Raw genomic sequence first — 18,763 nt, forward strand, 5'->3', positions numbered from 1 at the left:
AACACACAGCAAACATTTGTTTTATTTTCACCAAGTACATCCTCCCTTTTTAGAGCACAAATAATTGCTGGTTTAGGACTTAAATTTAAAAAACAAACAAACATGCAGAGTGCTACTCTTCATTGTGACTGTAGAAAAATTTAATGGAAGGAAACACAATGATCGTCATTAGGCAAAACTGCAGTAAATACATGCTCACCCTAACAACTATAATTTAGTCCAAAAGGAGTGAGCCACCCTCTACCCAAAGTCTAATAGCAAATGAGGGTGGGATTGAAAAGCTGCTAATATGTATGTTTTATCTTATTTTTTAGTATAGGTTGGATAATGCATTCTTTAAATTACCACATTAAAGATGTTTTAGAAACAAAATTTTACTTGATATTTTGACAAGTCGCTCCTACATCCCTTAGATTAATTTCTGTGGTAATTTTTACCTGACAAATCACTTTACTGCTATGGCTAAATCAACTAAATATTAGTTTACATAGTCTTGCTAAAAAATAATAAAAAAAAAGCAAGGACGTGCTTACTTATAAAGAACTTTTTTAAAAAATGGAAAAGAGCAATAATGTTCCAAATGAATGGCACTGGGCAAAAAATACATAGCAAAAATACTTAGACTGAATATCAGGTGCTCATTGGTTTACCTTATATGGCAAAAGTCTTGAGAAAGATTGAGAATATTATCCCTCCCTCTAAACGTTTAGCTTCTACATAATGTCAGATATTATAATTGGTATAAAGGATAAATGCTTTTAGGAAAAGTAAAAATCCGTGTACAAAGTAAATTAGCAATATCTGTAGTGACTTCAGTAAAATGCTCTCTTCTCTGGTGGTAACACCCTTTAGCACACAGACTGAGTTTTTTGAAATAGTAGCAATCCTTTCATATACTCTTACTAAATATTATAAAATTCCAAAAATACATAAATATTCCTGTACCATGCAATATGCACCAGTTGGGGGTTGAGTGATGAAACCATGGTTACTATTTTAACAGTTAAATATTGCACCTCAAAAGTCCTGCCATCTATACAAAGTGAATGGACACAATGGTGACGGCTCTAGAGAGATGGTAAACAACGTTCAATGTGATGAAGCGCCTCCAAATTAGAAGAGAGGAAGATATGAGGTAGAGGAGGTAGGCAGGGTAAAAAAAGTGTTAAAATAATACTGCTTAGGCATGTGTTTAAAGATAGCCACTATACCTTATCTAGCCTTTATGCTAATCTTAAATAACTGCCATGTTCATGCAAAATAAAATTCTACTTTATAGGAAGAGTAGCAGTCTGCCTGGAAAAGCACATTCTTGTCTGGAAGATTTAAAGACTTCTGTCTCATAAGTGCTGTTTTACTTGGTAAGTCTTTTGGCTACATCATTATATGCTATTTCAACTTCTTTATCACCGGGACAGGTATTAGTGAATGCATCTCTACTATAAGTATTAGCTAAGTATCTCTAGATGCTAGTCATTCTTTTTGAACTATCAAGGTTGTGATACTTCTTTGGCCACCACCTTGACAATGTGCAGTTTGAGCAGCAGGCTTCAATCAGCCAATGTCATTTAATTGCAATCAAAAAATTGACATGTGTATAGCAAGGACTCATGGACAAAACCAAAGGGGAAGAGCTGAGGGAGGGAAGATGGGACGGCGCAAGGGAAAGAGGTGGGGGGGAGGCAGAGACAAATGTATATAAAAAGTAAATAAATTAATTAATTAAAAAAAAACTTTAATAGTCTCTAAAAAAAAAAAAAGAAATTGACATGTGGAAAACTTAATGACCTCCATATTATTCTCATCAATTTTTATCAGGGAATGGAGAATTCAGAAATTTATCGAGTTTCTGCAGTGCTTTCAAGAGACTCCTCTCCAATGTTTCATTAGCTTCTGGCCTTGAATTCTTAGCATATGCGGAGAATTTGGCAAAGATATCCATTCCAGCAGTATTTGATTCTGGGTGTTTTGGAGAAAGCTTTAAGTACTTGGGAGGGCATAAGACTTCAAGAAATTCTTCAGTCTTATTTACATCTGTTTTGACTTCATTATTGAAAGTTAAAAATGGTGGGTGGGTTCCGGGAGCCAAGTTCTGCAGTCTACAGGTTTCCTTTTCAGGTCAACAGTTGTGACACTAAATATAACTCCTTTGAGCCAAAGAATTGTGAAGAGCCTCTGGGAAAAGGGGCAGTTTCTTAGGCATTCACCATCACTGCCAGCCTTGACGAAGAGATGAGGGGAGCATCGAGCTCCCCTCAGCCTCGGCATCTCAGCACCATCTCATGACTCAAGCGTGACTCATTCAATTTTTAATTGAAATAATTATTTTTCCAGCTGTATTTTTTGCTATTGAGGTCTTGTTTTGGGGTTTTAATTCTAAAAACCTTACTTCTTGGAAAAGAGCATGGCTAAATGGGATGAGGGAATGGAGATATTTTAAACAGGCAAATTAAATGATTGCATAAGAACAGAGACTATTACTAATGATCTGGTCCAAGTTCCCTCTGGATCATTATCAGCCTTTCCTTTTTTTTTTTTCCTGTGCCACCTCTCTTCACTTCAGGGCAAGTCATCATACAAGAAAAACAGATGTTACTCTGTACGTAGCATGAAATGTTAATTTAGAGTCATCTCCTTTGGGAAAGCTCCAGATTCAAGGCCCTGCAGTTGTCACCATGTAGTTCTTACATTTGAAAGTGGCAAAGAAACTTTAGAAGTATGGCAGAGTAGCAAGCCTCAGTGGAAAGAAAGTTGTCACCAATATAAACAGTGAGCAACAAACACAAAAGTCTCCCATTCCATCTACTATATTTATAAATAATTAAACATAAGTATGGAGGCCTCACTTATCTTTTTTCTGGGCAGTATCATAATTTTTAATGTGTAAAGAACTCAAGGAAAAAATAACCCTCACTTTAACACAACCTTTTACATCACTGTATAGTCTATTCAAATTCCAATGATTGTGGATACATAGGTTTTACTCAACTATAATCTATGTATTCATTCAAATTTATAGTTTATTTAGTGTACCCTCACTCTATTATTTACAATTTTCCACGTACTTACATAATTTTATCAATTCATAGTTAAGGTATTAAGGATATTACTAGTTTCTTTTGGTTGTTGCAATTCTAAATAATGCTGCTTTGAACATCTTGTGGTTTGAGTTTTGTCATAGACTTTTTCCCAAAAGTGAGATAAATAAATATGGGAGAGAACTTAATGCCTGGTAAGATGCAATCGAAGTTCCAGGTTAAAAGTCAAGAATCTGAACTGCAAATACTAATAGATCACTAGCCCTACCAAAAGATGATTGGACTTGGGGGGCTTGCGCGTCCTCACATTTCCATCTGTGTGAGAAGCAGTTAAAATAAAAAAATAGTTGAAAAAAATTGGGAGGAAGCGAGTAATTCGAGCGCCGCAACTAGGAGGTGCCCTTGGGAGTCTGGGGCGGCGAGCGGGCCTCAAGCAAAGGGGATCAAGAAGTAGACCCATCCGACAGGCCCAAGTGGCAGTGTGGGGAAAACAGCACCCCTAAACCCCAACTCCATCTCCCCCACTGTCCCTTCTCCGCTTGGATCCGGAACCCCGTCTGGTCCCGGTCGCGGCCCATCAGGAGCAGTCAGACTCTCTCTCCCTTTCGACAGGAGTAGGGGAGGTTCTCCTCCTCCACCACCTACGGCCACCAGGACAGAACTGAGACCCCGGAGATACCTCTACTGTCCCCATCCAGGAAACGCACCTCTCACTTCCTCCGGCCTTCTCCTACGCCAAGGTCTCGGTTACCAAAGACGCTGCGAACCGCGCCCCGCCTACTAAGAGCTAAGCAGGTAATTGGCAGAAACCTGGCTTCCTAGCAACTAGCTCCGCCCATGAGGCTTGAATAGGAGAGTGGTACCCGTGTGAAGCTCCTTTCCTAAGGTTTCACAGTAGGCAACCGAGACTACGAGACTACGCCTTCACAAAGGTTGGAAAGGTGTTAAAAAGTGGCGTCTCAACTCAGAATGAGGGAACGAGGCTCGTTCGCCCAACAGGTATTGACATTCTGGAATATGAGAATAAGAGGATGTAGCGGCGCCGGAGAGTGAGGTGGAGCAGGCGCGATTTGGCCACCTCAAGCCGACAGACAAGGAAGGACCGGCTGCGACACGGGGAAGAAGGCCCATCGCCCCGGCCTGGCGCTGTCTGCTCCAGTTCTCCATTGCTGACGTTCGGTATCTGGCCGCTGTGTGCGTCTCTTCTCCATAGGGGTGGGAACTGTGCCTTCATGGCTGAGGTGAAGGTGAAGCTGCAGCCGCCGGACGCGGATCCGGTAGAAATAGAAAACAGGTAAATTAGTGGGTGAGGCTCGGTTTCCGGCTCGGGAGCCCTGCAGGCGGCGGGTCATTTGGGCAGCCGGATCCTTTCTCCTGAGACCTTCGGGAGATACGGAACAAGTTCAGTGAGCGCTCAGGAAAGGGGTTGCCGGGTTTGGACCTCCTTCTCACCCTTGGAGAGCGTAACTCTTTTAATAAGTTCAAAACGAATTTGACGGTCTGCAACTTTGTGTAACTGTGCCGATGCTGTTCGGGAAATTATGATGATGTGCTCTCTTCCTGAGTTAAGGCTCATCGACGCACAGAGAGAAGACGGCGTTTTTGCAGTAGGACGTGGGGATACATATTCTGATCCAAGATCGCTCTTGTCGCAGTGGTAACTCCCACGACAGAACTTGGGCGAAATTAGGGTGCAGTTTGTGATTACAAAGCAACGTTAAGCCAAAATGGTTTTGGTGCAGTATTTAAGTCAAGATTGTAGGTAACCTAAGGCCTCTCCCAATATTCTCATTGCACTATATTTAGGTTACCACATAGTTTTAAAAGAACCGAACTTTCTCAAATTGTTATGAATAACATATGATGATCCTATGACGAGGTGAAGATATGGGCTTTTTTTGTTTGGTACAGATAATTCTAAAAGCAAGCCCCAGTTGTGAACTGTTACAAATTTTGGCTTCCCGCTAGAAGAACCTGACCTGCCTTCTGCTTGGAGACTTGTGGCTGTCCGGTGCACCGTATCTTAATTTTGTCAAACTTGTGTCTGAGAAAATTGAATTCGCAACATTAATATCTTTTGTGTTTTCATTTGATTTTTGTTCTAATTTAAAGTTCATATTAGTGAAAGAATATTTCCCTGAAATAATAATAATAATGTAAACATGTATTTTGAAAGCTTTGATTCAGAACCATCATAGAAACCCAAATGTGAAAAAAGGCACAATTTCAAATTGTTCTGCTAGTATTTTCCCCCACTGCCTTTTAAAATAAGTAAAAACATGAGTAATACCATTAATGTGTTTGTTCTTAGGATTATAGAGTTATGTCACCAGTTCCCTCATGGAATCACAGACCAAGTAATTCAAAATGAAATGCCTCACATAGAAGCTCAGCAGCGGGCAGTGGCAATCAATAGACTCTTGTCTATGGTAAGGTGAATCCAACTAGTTAATGTAATTATTTTTTTTAAATTACCATTGTCATTACTTCCTATTATTAGTCATTAAGACATTAGAAGGTGTGTTAGGTTGTGACTGATAAGATTCTAAACCAGGAAACAGCTCAGACTGCCTAAACTGAGGAAAGAGAAAAGAATTATTAATCATTTTACAAGACAAATGGAATAAATGCGTTTTGTTTTAACTGTTGTATTTGTTAACCTAATTGTCATTAAGATACATAAAGATATATAGCCATAGACTCTAACCTTCTGTTTGCTTCCTACTGGTTTTGGGACATTCCTTATGAAATATATCCCCCTGATTTTTCTGTCATCACAGAGTCAACTTATTAAGGTTCCTTTCTCCACAATCTCACACTGAGCATTTCAAGATGTAGGAATGAGTCCAGTTGAATGCGAACAGTGTTGGCCCTCAGGGAGTAAGTGCAGGCTCTGCTCTAAATAATAGCAGTGGGTTTTTCTTTTTTTTTCAATGAATTCCTTATAGCTGCTCTTACCTCTTCTATTCCCCTGGGGCCCTAATGTCATTCTCCTCTTCTATCCAAAAACACCATACCCGCTGGTACCACATGCTCTAAATCTACCTATTTCTCCTTCCTTTCCTCTATCATCAAAGTTCCCATGTCCTGAGAGCATTTCAGTTTGCTTAGTAGCAATTAGGTAAAAGATTTCTGTACTGAGGACTCGTCTGAAGGCTGTTACACTTTTTAAATCTACCAGTTTTATTGGATTTCTAAGGGCTCTGGATATGGAGATTTGAGGACAGGCAGACTTTTTGTTAAACTGTTGCCTTCAACCTTCTAGTTCAGGGGTTGGCAAACTTTTTGCATAAAGTACCAGATAAAAACCCTGACCAGTGTGGTTCAGTTGGTTGGGTTTCATTCTGTGAAGTGAAAGGTCACTGGTTTGATTCCTCGTCAGAGCATGTGCTCAGGTTGCAGATTTGGTTCCCCATCGGGGCGTGTACAAGAGGCAGCCATTCGATGTTTCTCTCCCTCTCTCTCTCCCCCTCCCTTTCCCTCTCTCTAAAAATAAAAAAATAAAATCTTTAAAAACATAAGTGTCAGATAGTATATGTTTTAGGCTTTCTGGGCCATACAGCTTCTGTCACAGTAGATCAATTCTTCAAGAAAATAGTTGTGGTCCACACCTAAATAAATGGATGTGGCAGTGTCCCAATAAAACTATTTTTAAAAACTACCCTGGCTGGTGTGGTTCAGTGGATTTAGTACTGGCCTGTGAACCAAAGTGTCACTGGTTCGATTCCCAGTCAAGGCACATGCCTGGGTTGCGGACCAGGTCCCAAGTAGGGGGCGCTTGAGAGGTAACCACACATTGATGTTTCTCTCCCCCTCTTTCTCCCTCCCTTCCCCTGTCTAAAAATAAATCAATAAAATCTTAAAAAAAACAAAACAAAACTTTTTGTTAAAACAATCAATGGCCTAGATTGCTGACCTTTATTTTAGCACCAGGAAAAAGGACTGTTGATGCTTTCTGATCAATTCATGTTGATGAAGGTCTTAAGCTCCAGGAACGACAGAGGAAGGGATGCTGGGAGGTTGTGGCAATGGAGAATGTTTCTGTCCTGTGACCACTCTTTCAGCCCTTTCCTTTCTGTCTGAAAATCATCCTCAGTACCTTCCTCTGTTTTACCACCTCTGTCTTGGACCCCACCTACTGCCAGTCCTGTTGGCTTACAGGTTGTAGGCAGTGGTGGAACTATTAAAGCATTTTAAGCAAGAGAGTAATTATTAACAAATCACAAAGTATTACTGATTTTAGCTCTTAAATAAGTCTCAAATTTGTTCCCCTATTTCCATTCCTACTACCCCCACATGTGTTCAGGCTCTTGGCTTTTACCTGGACTATTACAGTGTATCCTAACTGGCTTTCCTGGTTTCATCTGCCTCAGAGAAGACAGTCTAATCTGCCTTAAATACAGATCTGACTGAGTCACTTACCTACTAGAAATGCTTCTTTTTCAGCACTAGAGATTCAAGTCCAAACTCATGGATTAACCACATTGAGCCCCTACCTTCATTACCTGCCTTATCTTTTGCCATCATTGTGCCCCAAAAGTTAGGTTTCAAAGGGAACAGATTCTTCTTGGTTTCCTGTCACAATATGCTGTTGCATGCCTCAGATCCTTTGCTCATGGAGTCTTCCCTGCTTAGAAGGAAAGGCCCTTCCCATTCTTCACAGACTGACTAATTTCTCATCCTTCAAGACTCAGTTCTGCTATTGTCTCCAGGAAGTCTCCCTGAATCCCTGGTTGGACCAAAGCTTCTCTGAGAGCCCATTCTGCCCATTACTTACATCTATCTTTTTTATTGTTTTTGACCTCACACGACGATATGCTTATTTTAGAGAGAGAGAAACATCGATGTGAGACAGATGCATCGATTGGTTGCCTCTTGTACGTGGCCCAACTGGGGACTGAATCTGTAATCTAGGTATGTGCCCTGACTGGGAATCAAACCTGTGACCTTTCAGTTTATAGGATGACATTCCAACCAACTGAGCCACACCAACCAGGGCACTTAACCTCTCTCTTAACGTAAACCAGGTAGCATTGAAGTTAGCTGTGTGATTCTCTTTTAGAATTGATGTTTGTACTCCCAAACAACAATCATACTCTGGTGTTCATTAAATGTTTTTGGTTGAATTAAAAGACTGAATGGAGCTGCTAAATTGAGTTTTGTGGTTCAGTTTTGCCACTTAGTGGAGTCAGTGGGGAAGTATTACTGTTGAGCCATAGGTAAGTCATGGGTCCTCCCAGGCTTAGCCATGGCTTCGCCATACTGCCAGAAGCCCAGTGGTACAGCCATCTGGGCTCCTAAGTTCATATCTAAGGAAATTCAGAAGCATATGTCAGACATGCTTTATTTTACTTTTGACTCATTATAGAAAAACAAAACTGCAGGTATTTTATTCATCTGTTGACCTTCCTGCCTAATTTTCGTGTAACACAATAGAAATCACACATATCAGTAAATGTCACTATTAACTCTGTAACTTTTATTTAACCATCATGTGATAGAATATTTATGCATGTCAGCCTTTATTTGAACTTTATATTACATAAATTATATTTTATTTGCATTATATTTTTTGAATTTATATTTAATTTGAATAAAGATTTTTTTCTTTTATTCTAAAGCTGCTTGTTTATAATCTTTATGCATTGATCATATAACCAAACCAGGATCTAGCATATAGGTAATTGTTAGATGTTAATATTTTAGAAAGCGATAAGATAAAGGGCCAAGTTTTTTAAAATGTACTGCATGTGATAGGTAGGCAAAAACTTAAATCTCAAATGTGGAACTGACAAATAACAAGAGGTAGGATATTTTAGACTGTGTAAAACATTAAACAATGCATTGACATTTGTCATTGGATTTGAAGTCTCTATAAAGCAATTAACTGCTGTTTTCCATTAAAAAATTTTAGGGTCAGTTGGATCTCTTAAGGAGCAATACAGGCCTTCTGTATAGGATAAAGGATTCTCAGAATGCTGGGTAAGCACAAAATTGTATCATTTTAAGAAAAAGTTAATTATTACAAAAGTAATATATGTTTTTAAAAAAGCCAGTACAAAATAGCATAATGTAAACCTCCTGCACATCATCCCTGCCTCCTATCATGAGTTCCATTTCTCAGAGATAGCTGTTCTTACAAATTGGGAATATATCTTTTCTTCTAAATATATATAAATATATACAGCTGCTTATATATTTATATATAGTCTCTTTTAAACAAAAATGGGATCATGCTATCCATACTGTTGGTTTTTATTAAAGATTTTATTTATTTTTAGAGAGGGTAAGGGAGGGAGAAAGGGAGGGGAAACATCAATATGCTAGAGAAGCATCGATCAGATGCTTCTTGCCGGGGGCCTGGCCCACATACCAGGCATGTGCCCTGACCGAGAATTGAACTAGCAACCTTTTGGTTTGCAGGACCATACCCAAACCACTGAGCCACACCAGTCAGGACTAACCTCACTGTTTTGCAACTTGTTTTTTTATACTTGTCTTCTTATTTTTAAGATGTGCCCTTCTTTGGTAAGTAAGTCAATTTGATGACCTTGTCTGCTAATTTATTTAAAGAGTCATGTAGACTATTAGATTATCATGTACCTCTTTGCCTTTTTAATTCTACTTTATTCTCCTGCAGTAAAATGAAGGGATCAGATAACCAAGAAAAACTAGTATATCAGATCATAGAGGATGCAGGAAATAAAGGTAAGCATATGGAGGAAGAAATAGAAAATAACATTGATTTTGGGCTAGATACAGGGACTGAGATCCTGTCTTCCCAGGATATGGATCAGTGTGTATGCTGCCATTTATGTAAAAAGAAGAGGGTAATGTAACATACATATATACAGGGTGGGGAGAAGGTAGGTTTACGATTGTGAGTATGTAAAACAGTTTATTCTTGTATTATTTATTAATTATTGTATTATTTTCCATATGAACAACTGTAAACCTACCCCATACTGTACATATGTTTGAAGGACACATAGAGTAATGTCATTGTTGCCTCAAAGGAGGCAAGAGTTAGATGACTGTGGGAAGGGACAAAGTTCTAATATTTAACCATGTGAATGTATTATCTATTAAAAATAAATTGAAACTTATGGTTCTTTTTTTAAAATCTTCATTCTCTGAACTTTGGAAGCCTTATTTTCTTCATCTGCTTTGTAAATTGTGGATAACAATATCTGTTTGGTATAAAAAAAAAAAGAGATGTGCAGTGCAGTGTGGCAGTGTCTGAATAGGTCTCTCAACAGCTATTTTGCTCCTCTGTCTTCATAGAAGAGCTGTATCTAAATTGCTGTTACTACAATTTAGGATCTATTTGATCTGTTAGCTTTAACATTTATAATTTAATCTAAAACCATGTAATTCTTATTAGTTAGAAAATTTAATTAAAATTTAAAAAATAGATATGTGAAAAAGCCATTTTCTGTTTTAAAAAAATTCTTCCTATCTCATTATGCATCTCTGTTGTGAAGAAAATACAGCAACATATTTTTACATAAAATTCCATTTTCACTATTTCCTTCTTTGAAAGAAAAATTATAGCTTCCTGTGCAGAACTTTTAGTGGCTGTAAGAACTATAATCTTTTTTTCATTTCCCTAATATAGTGTTGTATAAATAATAGAAGTGCTAACATAAGGACTTTTTTGCTCTCCCTTGAGGATGACAGCTGACCCACCCCAGACTTGTTTGTTTTTCTCATATACAATCTGAAATGAAATTTATAGAAAACAGAGGTTGGGTGCAGGAGGGAATGGAAGAGACAATGCAGACAAGCACCACTTAACTACAGAGATAAGTTCTGAAAATGCACTGTTAGGTGATTTCATTGTCATTTTGCAAACATCATAGAGTTCACCTAAACATAGATGGTATAAACCATCCGGCCTGGGTAGTGCAGTTGGTTACAGCATTGTTCCAATAAGCCAAGATTGTGGGTTCAATCCCCAGTCAGGGTATATACAAGAAGCAACCAATGAATATATACATAAATAAGTGGAACAACAAATTGATGTTTCTCTTTTTCTTTCTCTCTCTCAAATCGATAAATGAAAATTAAAAAAATAAAAAGTAAGTGGACTTTGATGGTCTATACCTACTACACACCTAGGCTATAATAATATAGACTGTAGCTCCTAAGTTGCAAGCCTATATAGCATGTTACTGTACAAAACAACATGAGATTAATTCAAGCACAAGAGAAAAGGATATAGTCAACAGACACAGTAAACCTGATTTGTATGAGGCTACTGCAGCATACTGTTTTATGGCAGAATTTTTTTTATAAGTAAAAAGAGTACACTCTGAACTTATAAAAAGTATAGTATGATAAATACATCAGTAACAGTCACTTATAATTATGTACAGTATTATACACTGTACATAATTGTATATGCTGTATTTTTATACAACTGGCAGGTTTGTTTACACCAGCATCACCACAAACACGTAAGTAATGAGTTGGCTACAATGTTAGGACAGCTGTGATGTCACCAGGTGATAGAATTTTTAGCTCTTATTATAATCTTATGGGACCACGAATATGCATGCAGTTTGTCATTGAGTGAGACTTCATTATGTAGTACATAAATGCATAAATTCAGTAATCAACATTTTTCTTTCATTATAAAAATGTTCTTTTCATTTATTTTTATTTATTTTTTTTTAAGTTGTAAATTAGACCTAGACCTTTAGAGTCCAAGTATAGAAAGAATGTGGAAATTATGAATTCTGGTAAAGTGCAAGCTTTAAAAGTATTTTTTTCTCCTAAAATAATTGTCCTTAAATCATAGCTTTAAATTCAGTTTGTTTTATTTGCTTATATTTTAATATATAAAGTACAATTTAACTTGATCAGTAATTTTATCTGGATTCTTTAGTCTGCCTTAAAAAGAAGACTGTGGGGGAAAAAAGAGAAAGAAAAGGATTGGCTGCACTTCTCACATATAACACGTGCTGTTATAGAAAGATTTGCCCAGGAGTATGAATCCGCAAAGGATTCATAAAATATGCCATTTTAGTATTCCCCCAGACATAGATCCATTAAAGAGTGTGTACTTGGTCTTTTATTTTTTTTATTTTTTTTAAATTTTAATTTATTTTTTCAAATACATTTGTCTCTGCCTACCCCCCACCACTTTCCCTTGCCTCCTCCCTCCTTTCCTCCCTCAGCTCTTCCCCTTTGGTTTTGTCCATGAGTCCTTGCTATATATTCCTTGACTTTCCCCTTCCCTTTTAAAAATTCAACATTTTTCTTTCATTATAAAAAGGTTCTTTTCATTTATTTTTAAAAAGTTTCCATGATAGAATTCCAGGAAATTTCTGGTTGTTAAATAGAACATGTAACTTATGTATTGTTTTTGCATATTTTTGTTACTCTGAGATCCTTTCTTTTAAGTCACTCAGTTTTTCCAATAGTTATGCATTAGAAGTTTATACATATATATTTTGCTAGTTTTGGAATGAGATATAAATAATAGGATTATAAACACAAGTCCTATGGTTTTCAACTTATTTTACTTTCCTTTCTTACAGGAATATGGAGCAGAGATATCCGGTACAAAAGTAATTTGCCATTAACAGAAATTAACAAAATTCTAAAGAATTTGGAAAGTAAAAAGCTTATCAAAGCTGTTAAGTCTGTGGCAGTGAGTAGTGTTCTCTTTTCTTCTCTTGAATGTTGGCTGTATGTATATTACTCCAAGCATATTTCAGGGTTGTTGTTTTTTTATTGTTATTTAAGCTCTGTTGTGATTTAAAGCAACTGATCAAAAAAGATTTTAAAAAATTTAGCTCATTGGTTTGCAGGTGCTGCTTAGTTAGATATGGCACTGTTTAGTAGTCTTACCCATTCAAAAATTTAAAGCTATTCAGGACAGAATTTTTGGAATCATGAACATTTTTTCCTGGATTTTGTCATATGTAAGAGAATTTACCCCTTACTCGCATGTTAGATTACTGATTGATCAGATATCTATTGTGTGTTTGTGACGTGCCAGGCACTATTCTGGGTGCTTGGGATACGTTATTGAACAAGTCAGAGAAAGATCCCTGCTCTGGTGGAGCATCTGGTCCAGTACACAGTGTTTCTCTTCCTCATCCCACCCACCTATCACATCCTTCAGGGACTCCATACTCTAGAACGGGGTCCATCAGAGACATCTGCTGTTGACCTCACTGATTTAGGCATCAGAGGAACCAGGATTCCCCTAGACTAAAGTTGACTTGAACACAAATTTTAGCATTTAAGAATCTGATATTCATTCAATTGGTACAGCTGCTATGGGAAACTGTGCAGGTTACTCAAAAAATTAAAAATGAAACTGTCTTATTACTCAGCAGTTCCACTTCTTCATATATATACTAAGAAACCCAAAACACTAATCCAAAACAGTATGTGCACCGCTATGTCCATTGCAGCAGTATTTACAATAGCAAAGATAGGGAACCAACCCAAGTGCCCATCAACAGATGGGTGGATTAAAAAAGCAGTAATTGATAGACATATATATGACTCAGCCATAAAAAAGAATGGAATCTTATCATTGGTGACAGCATGGATGGACCTAGATAGTATTATGCCAAGTGAAATTAGATAAAGACAAAAAAAAAAAAATGATTCTACTTATATGTGGAATCTAAATAACAAAATATATGAAATAAACAAAATAGAAACAGTCATAGATACAGAGAAGCAATTGCTGGTTGCCAGAGAGGAAGGGGAGTTGGTGGGTGGATGCAAAGGTGAAAGGATTAAGAAGTATACATTGGTAGTTACAAAATAGTCACAGGGATGTAAAGTACAACATACGAAATGTAACCAATAATGAAATAACAATGTATAGTGCCAGGTGGGTACTTGAAATATTAGGGGGATCACTTCGTAAGGTATATATGATTGTCTACCCACTATGCTATATACCTGAAAATAATATAAACTAATACTGAATGTCAATAGTAATTGAAAAATAATATTTTTTTAAAAAATCAAGTGAACTGCAAAAGATTCGATATTCATTTGATTTTATTTAATCAATGATACTTGTATCATACCACTAAGTTAGAATATTATTTCTCTTCCAAATTTTTAATAGATAATTTCCTATCAGTTCAAAAGTAAAGAAAATAACATAATAAATCCCCCATATACCCATCACCTAGCTTGATTTCGACAATTCTCCTTCTTCTTTATTTTTAATAGCTTCACTGAGCTTACATTTTATAAAATTAATCCTGTTAAAGTATATGATTCATTGGGTTTTAATGTTTTCACAGAATTATGCAATAATCACTCTCTTCTAATTTTAGAACATTTTTATCACCCCAAAATGTTACCCCACTAGCAGTCACTCCCTAGCCTCCCTGCCCTAAGGCCCTGGCAGCCATTAATGAGCTTTCTGTTTCTATAGATTTGTTTATTCTGGACATTTCCTATAAGTGGAATTATACAATAAATTGTCTTTTGTGTCTGCCTTCTTTCACTTAGCATCATGTTTTCAAGGTTGCAGACTAAAGCAGTATAAATATTCATGAATCCATGCCAACAGATAAATGTTTGAATAAATAAATACATGAGACAAATTAGACAAATCTTTCATGCAGAAAAATTTCAAATAATTTATGTAGATACTCTGCCCTAAGGGAAGTAGAGCATAATTCCCAATTCTTAACTTTGGACTGTAAATGGTGACTTTCTTCCAAAGAAAGGGCAGGGAAAAAAGTAACTACAGTGAAGCAAAGTAAGAATCACTGGCTACTTTTAGCAAGGGAATTAAGGTTAACATCAACACAGAAAAGTCATAATGGTGATAATCAGTCATCATTTGGTGATAATCAAATACCCTTAATATGATGTGATAAGAAGATCATTTGACCTCTATGGTCTTTTTTCCAGCCTCATCAGAAAAACATCAGACAAATTCCAATTAAGGTCATCCTACAGAATACCTGACTAGTAATTCTCAAAACTAGCAAGTTCATCAATAAGACTGAGAAATTGTCACAACTAAAAATTGCCTCAGGAGACATGACAACTAAATCTAATGTGACACCTTGAATAGAATCCTGAATCAGAAAAAGGATATTATGGAAAAACTAAGGAAATATGAATGAAGTATAGTTTAGTTCGTAGTAATATATCAATATTGGTTCATTAGTTATAACAAATGTACCCTATTCATGTAAGATGTTAATGATAAGGAAAATATTACAAGGTAAATGGGAATTCTGTACCATTTTTTACAATACTTCTATAAATCTGAAACTCTTAAAACAAAGGTTAGGCTTTTTCCTTTTTCCAGATCTTAGTTTTGGGAGACTGTGAGCTTATAACCAATCTGCTGTGCATATTTTTTCCTAGGCCTCAAAAAAGAAGGTGTATATGCTCTATAACCTGCAGCCTGACCGGTCTGTGACTGGTGGAGCCTGGTACAGTGACCAGGATTTTGAGTCTGAATTTGTAGAGGTGCTTAACCAACAATGTTTTAAGTTCCTACAAACCAAGGTAAGGCATAATTGACGAAACAATCATGTACTAAACAAAATATTTTCTGCTATTGATTTCGCTCTGTATAAATTGTATTCAGAAACCACTTGATGAGATTTATGTTTTTACCCTTACAGGCAGAAACAGCACGAGAAAGCAAACAGAATCCGATGATACAGAGAAATAGTTCTTTTGCTTCATCACACGAAGTATGGAAATATATCTGTGAATTGGGAATCAGTAAGGTCAGACCTCAGTTTCTAATTTTAATCTTACTTTTAAAAACTTATTTATCATAGGGGTATATTTCACAATATATTCCAAACATTTGATCCAGACCATTTTTTCAGGTGATAACCTGTGGATGTTCTACAGAACCCACTTTGAGAAAGTGCTGTCGAACCAGTTAGGCAAATGTGGTCATGTGATTTGCATTGTCTCAACTGTATGTGCTGAGCTTGGGAGATAGAGCAGCAGGGTGGAGGCCTGGTAGTGCATTTCACTATCAGAATTCAAAAGTCTGTTCTGATAAGTTCTTGACTTCGTCAGGCACATTTCAACATACGTGCTAAACATGTCATCATGTCTGTTGTCAGTTATTGGAATTTTCTATCTTAAGAGATGTAAGCAGTATTATCATCATATTTTTTTTTAAGACCTATACATAAGCTCCTATACATATGGAAAGTGTGCTGAATGTTTTTCACAATCAGAGAAGAAATTGAAGTGGACACTTGTGGACAAGTCATTTTCATTTCCCAAATTTCTCATTTATTAAAAATTTTGACTAAAGATTGTTTGATGTCTAAAATACCATTCTCCTCAAGCATTTAATAAACCTTTATCAAGTTCTTGTCAAACAAACATTACAAGACTTCTGGACTTTTTTTTATTAGAGTTAAGATATCACACAGTGTCAAGCTCAGTTTGAGGTAAGAGTTCTGTCCCTAGCATGAGTGGTTTGTGGTAACTTGGACCATTGTTCAACCCCTCTGTACTTTTGCTTACTTGCTAGTATAGTGCTTCCCCATTTCACTAAGGAATTGTGACCCTATACTGTTTTTAACCCCTACAAAAGAATGTTTCTTTGTCCTTTTTGTTTCCTTTTTCATAATCCTCTTTATAGGTAGAGTTGTCCATGGAGGACATTGAAACCATCTTGAATACACTCATCTATGATGGGAAAGTAGAGATGACTATCATTGCTGCAAAAGAAGGCACAGTTGGCAGTGTAGATGGACACATGAAACTCTATAGGGCAGTCAATCCAATTATCCCACCCACAGGTTTGGTTCGGGCCCCCTGTGGACTCTGTCCGGTGAGTTAAAGTGACTTCACTCTACACCTAACTGTCACAACATACCAGCAAAAGCACACCCCAGTTTTCTCACTCTCAGGGTTGACCAAGATCTACTCAAACCTCCATGTAACCTTTATGACAGATGTTTAATGAATAAATCTTGCCTCACATAAGGAATTTGTGTTTTCCACTCTTGGCCCTGAAATGGACACTTTTCAACAAGCATTAATCATTTAACCTAAGTAGGGTAGAAGTGAGATTTGTTGAGAATATACCATTGCCCGACATGTTTTTGATGATGTATGTGGTTTCACTTAATGCTCTTTATATCCTTTTGAGCTAGTGGTGTTATTTCCCCTTTAGTAGATGGGAACTTCAGCTGAGGAAGACCTAAGAGGATGTAGTTCAGAAGTAACAACCATGATTCAAACTCAGACTTAATGTTCTTTCCCCTGCAGCATGCCCTAGCACTCTTCATTCATTCATGCCCACTTAACTTATGAGTGTCAGCTGTGTGCTATAGGCACTGTCCCAGACCTCATCGCATTTATATTCTTGGGCTACTAGTCTATGTTTTATTTCATTAGACTGATTGTTTTTATACATCTAAGCACTCTATGCCATGGTTTCAATTATTAGAGACAAGGCTAGCATATTGGGAATTCTATTTAGCATCCCTTCACAGAAAGGAAGGTAGCTAAATATGAAACATTCAGTTGGTCAAACTTAAGTCATCCTTATGTATAGATCTCCTTTCTTATTCCAGCGTTACCCATTGATAGCATTTTTCCTAGTGAGCAGGTATACATGTTCATCTTAATGCTATAGTAAAAGAATTCTTATTAACTAACTTTATGATCACAGAGAATGTCCTATTACAGCATGTTCTTAAATACAGTCCTAATCTCTTTCAATTTGAAAGTTTTGTTTTTAATAGCACTTGAAATAGGTAGTTGGGTCTTGGATATTTTTGTTAACAGAGATTTGAGTTATAGTTGACATTTAATTGACATTACATAGTAGTGTAATAATTTTAAAACCTCAGTTTGAATATAAACTTTTTTCTTTTTTAAAGGTTTTTGATGACTGCCATGAAGGTGGTGAGATTTCGCCATCTAACTGTATTTACATGACAGAGTGGCTTGAATTTTAATAGAGAGCTATGAACTTTACTGACATTTTGCAAATGAAGTTGCTTTGGGAGCAAATAAATAACTTCATGCATGATGGAACATCAAATTCCCTTGAAAACAAATTTTACAATAATGGATACAGACTTGCTGCTATGAAAATATATACTATTTTATCTATGAAGACTAAGTTTATGTTGGTAGAGTAGCCAACAGAATATGAAGCAGGTAAGGTTAGTAGTGAAATCCGTTGTTCAATAAATAAAATACTCTGAAGTTCTGGAGGACAACATCTTTGAAGCTTTCGACACATGTGATTGTTCAAGAAAAAAGCCAACAAATCCATAATTATCAATGGATAATGGCTAGAGCCTAAAAATGCTTGTTTTAAATTTATTAAGGTCTTCATTGGAAATTACGTATATCTGGTCACTATCACTATTTCTATTTTCTCAATGATTCTATTGAGAAGCAATTAAAACAGGGAAGGAAGGAATAGCAGGGCACTTTACACAAACTTGGGGTGTGAATGGAGGAGAGAGTTGGAACATCCTTTTTCCACATACTGTTAGTTTCCTTTTATGTCAGAAATATTCTTTCAGAGGAATATGGCACTGTATTTACCTCAAAGCTAATGATGACTATTGTCAAGGATATGTTTTCTGTGTATAAATATTATCACATTCATCTTAAAGGATTATTTTCACTAGATCTTTGTTAAAGTTTTAGAAGTTCACTCTGTGGCCCAATTGTACTACTTACTAGAATTTTTCCCTAGATTCTTATTATTTAACTAAAAT

The 18,763-nt window shown here is 36.6% G+C and overlaps 1 protein-coding gene and 1 pseudogene across 5 annotated transcripts; one reads left to right on the forward strand and one right to left on the reverse strand.

Annotated features, from left to right (window-relative positions):
* Positions 1-1,354: 1,354 nt before the first annotated feature.
* Positions 1,355-2,268, reverse strand: LOC129070980 (chloride intracellular channel protein 4-like; annotated as a pseudogene).
* A 1,632-nt stretch (positions 2,269-3,900) lies between these two features.
* Positions 3,901-18,763, forward strand: POLR3F (RNA polymerase III subunit F). 5 transcript variants are annotated; one of them, XM_054574111.1, is made up of 9 exons: positions 3,901-4,037; positions 5,350-5,467; positions 8,953-9,020; positions 9,679-9,746; positions 12,584-12,696; positions 15,408-15,551; positions 15,671-15,778; positions 16,660-16,851; positions 17,909-18,757. In XM_054574111.1, exons 2-9 carry the CDS (start codon positions 5,411-5,413, stop codon positions 17,984-17,986), a joined length of 828 nt encoding a protein of 275 aa, XP_054430086.1. In that variant the 5' UTR covers positions 3,901-4,037; positions 5,350-5,410; the 3' UTR covers positions 17,987-18,757. The 5 variants fall into 5 exon arrangements, with proteins under 5 accessions (XP_054430086.1, XP_054430084.1, XP_054430088.1 ...); XM_054574109.1 differs by lacking the exon at positions 3,901-4,037 and adding an exon at positions 4,162-4,332 and having other exon boundaries at positions 17,909-18,755; XM_054574108.1 differs by lacking the exon at positions 3,901-4,037 and adding an exon at positions 4,370-4,695.

The sequence above is a fragment of the Pteronotus mesoamericanus genome, unplaced genomic scaffold (genome assembly GCF_021234165.1).
Source record: "Pteronotus mesoamericanus isolate MK-2021 breed Mesoamerican mustached bat unplaced genomic scaffold, CSHL_Meso_final contig_25, whole genome shotgun sequence".
Lineage (NCBI taxonomy): Eukaryota > Metazoa > Chordata > Mammalia > Chiroptera > Mormoopidae > Pteronotus > Pteronotus mesoamericanus.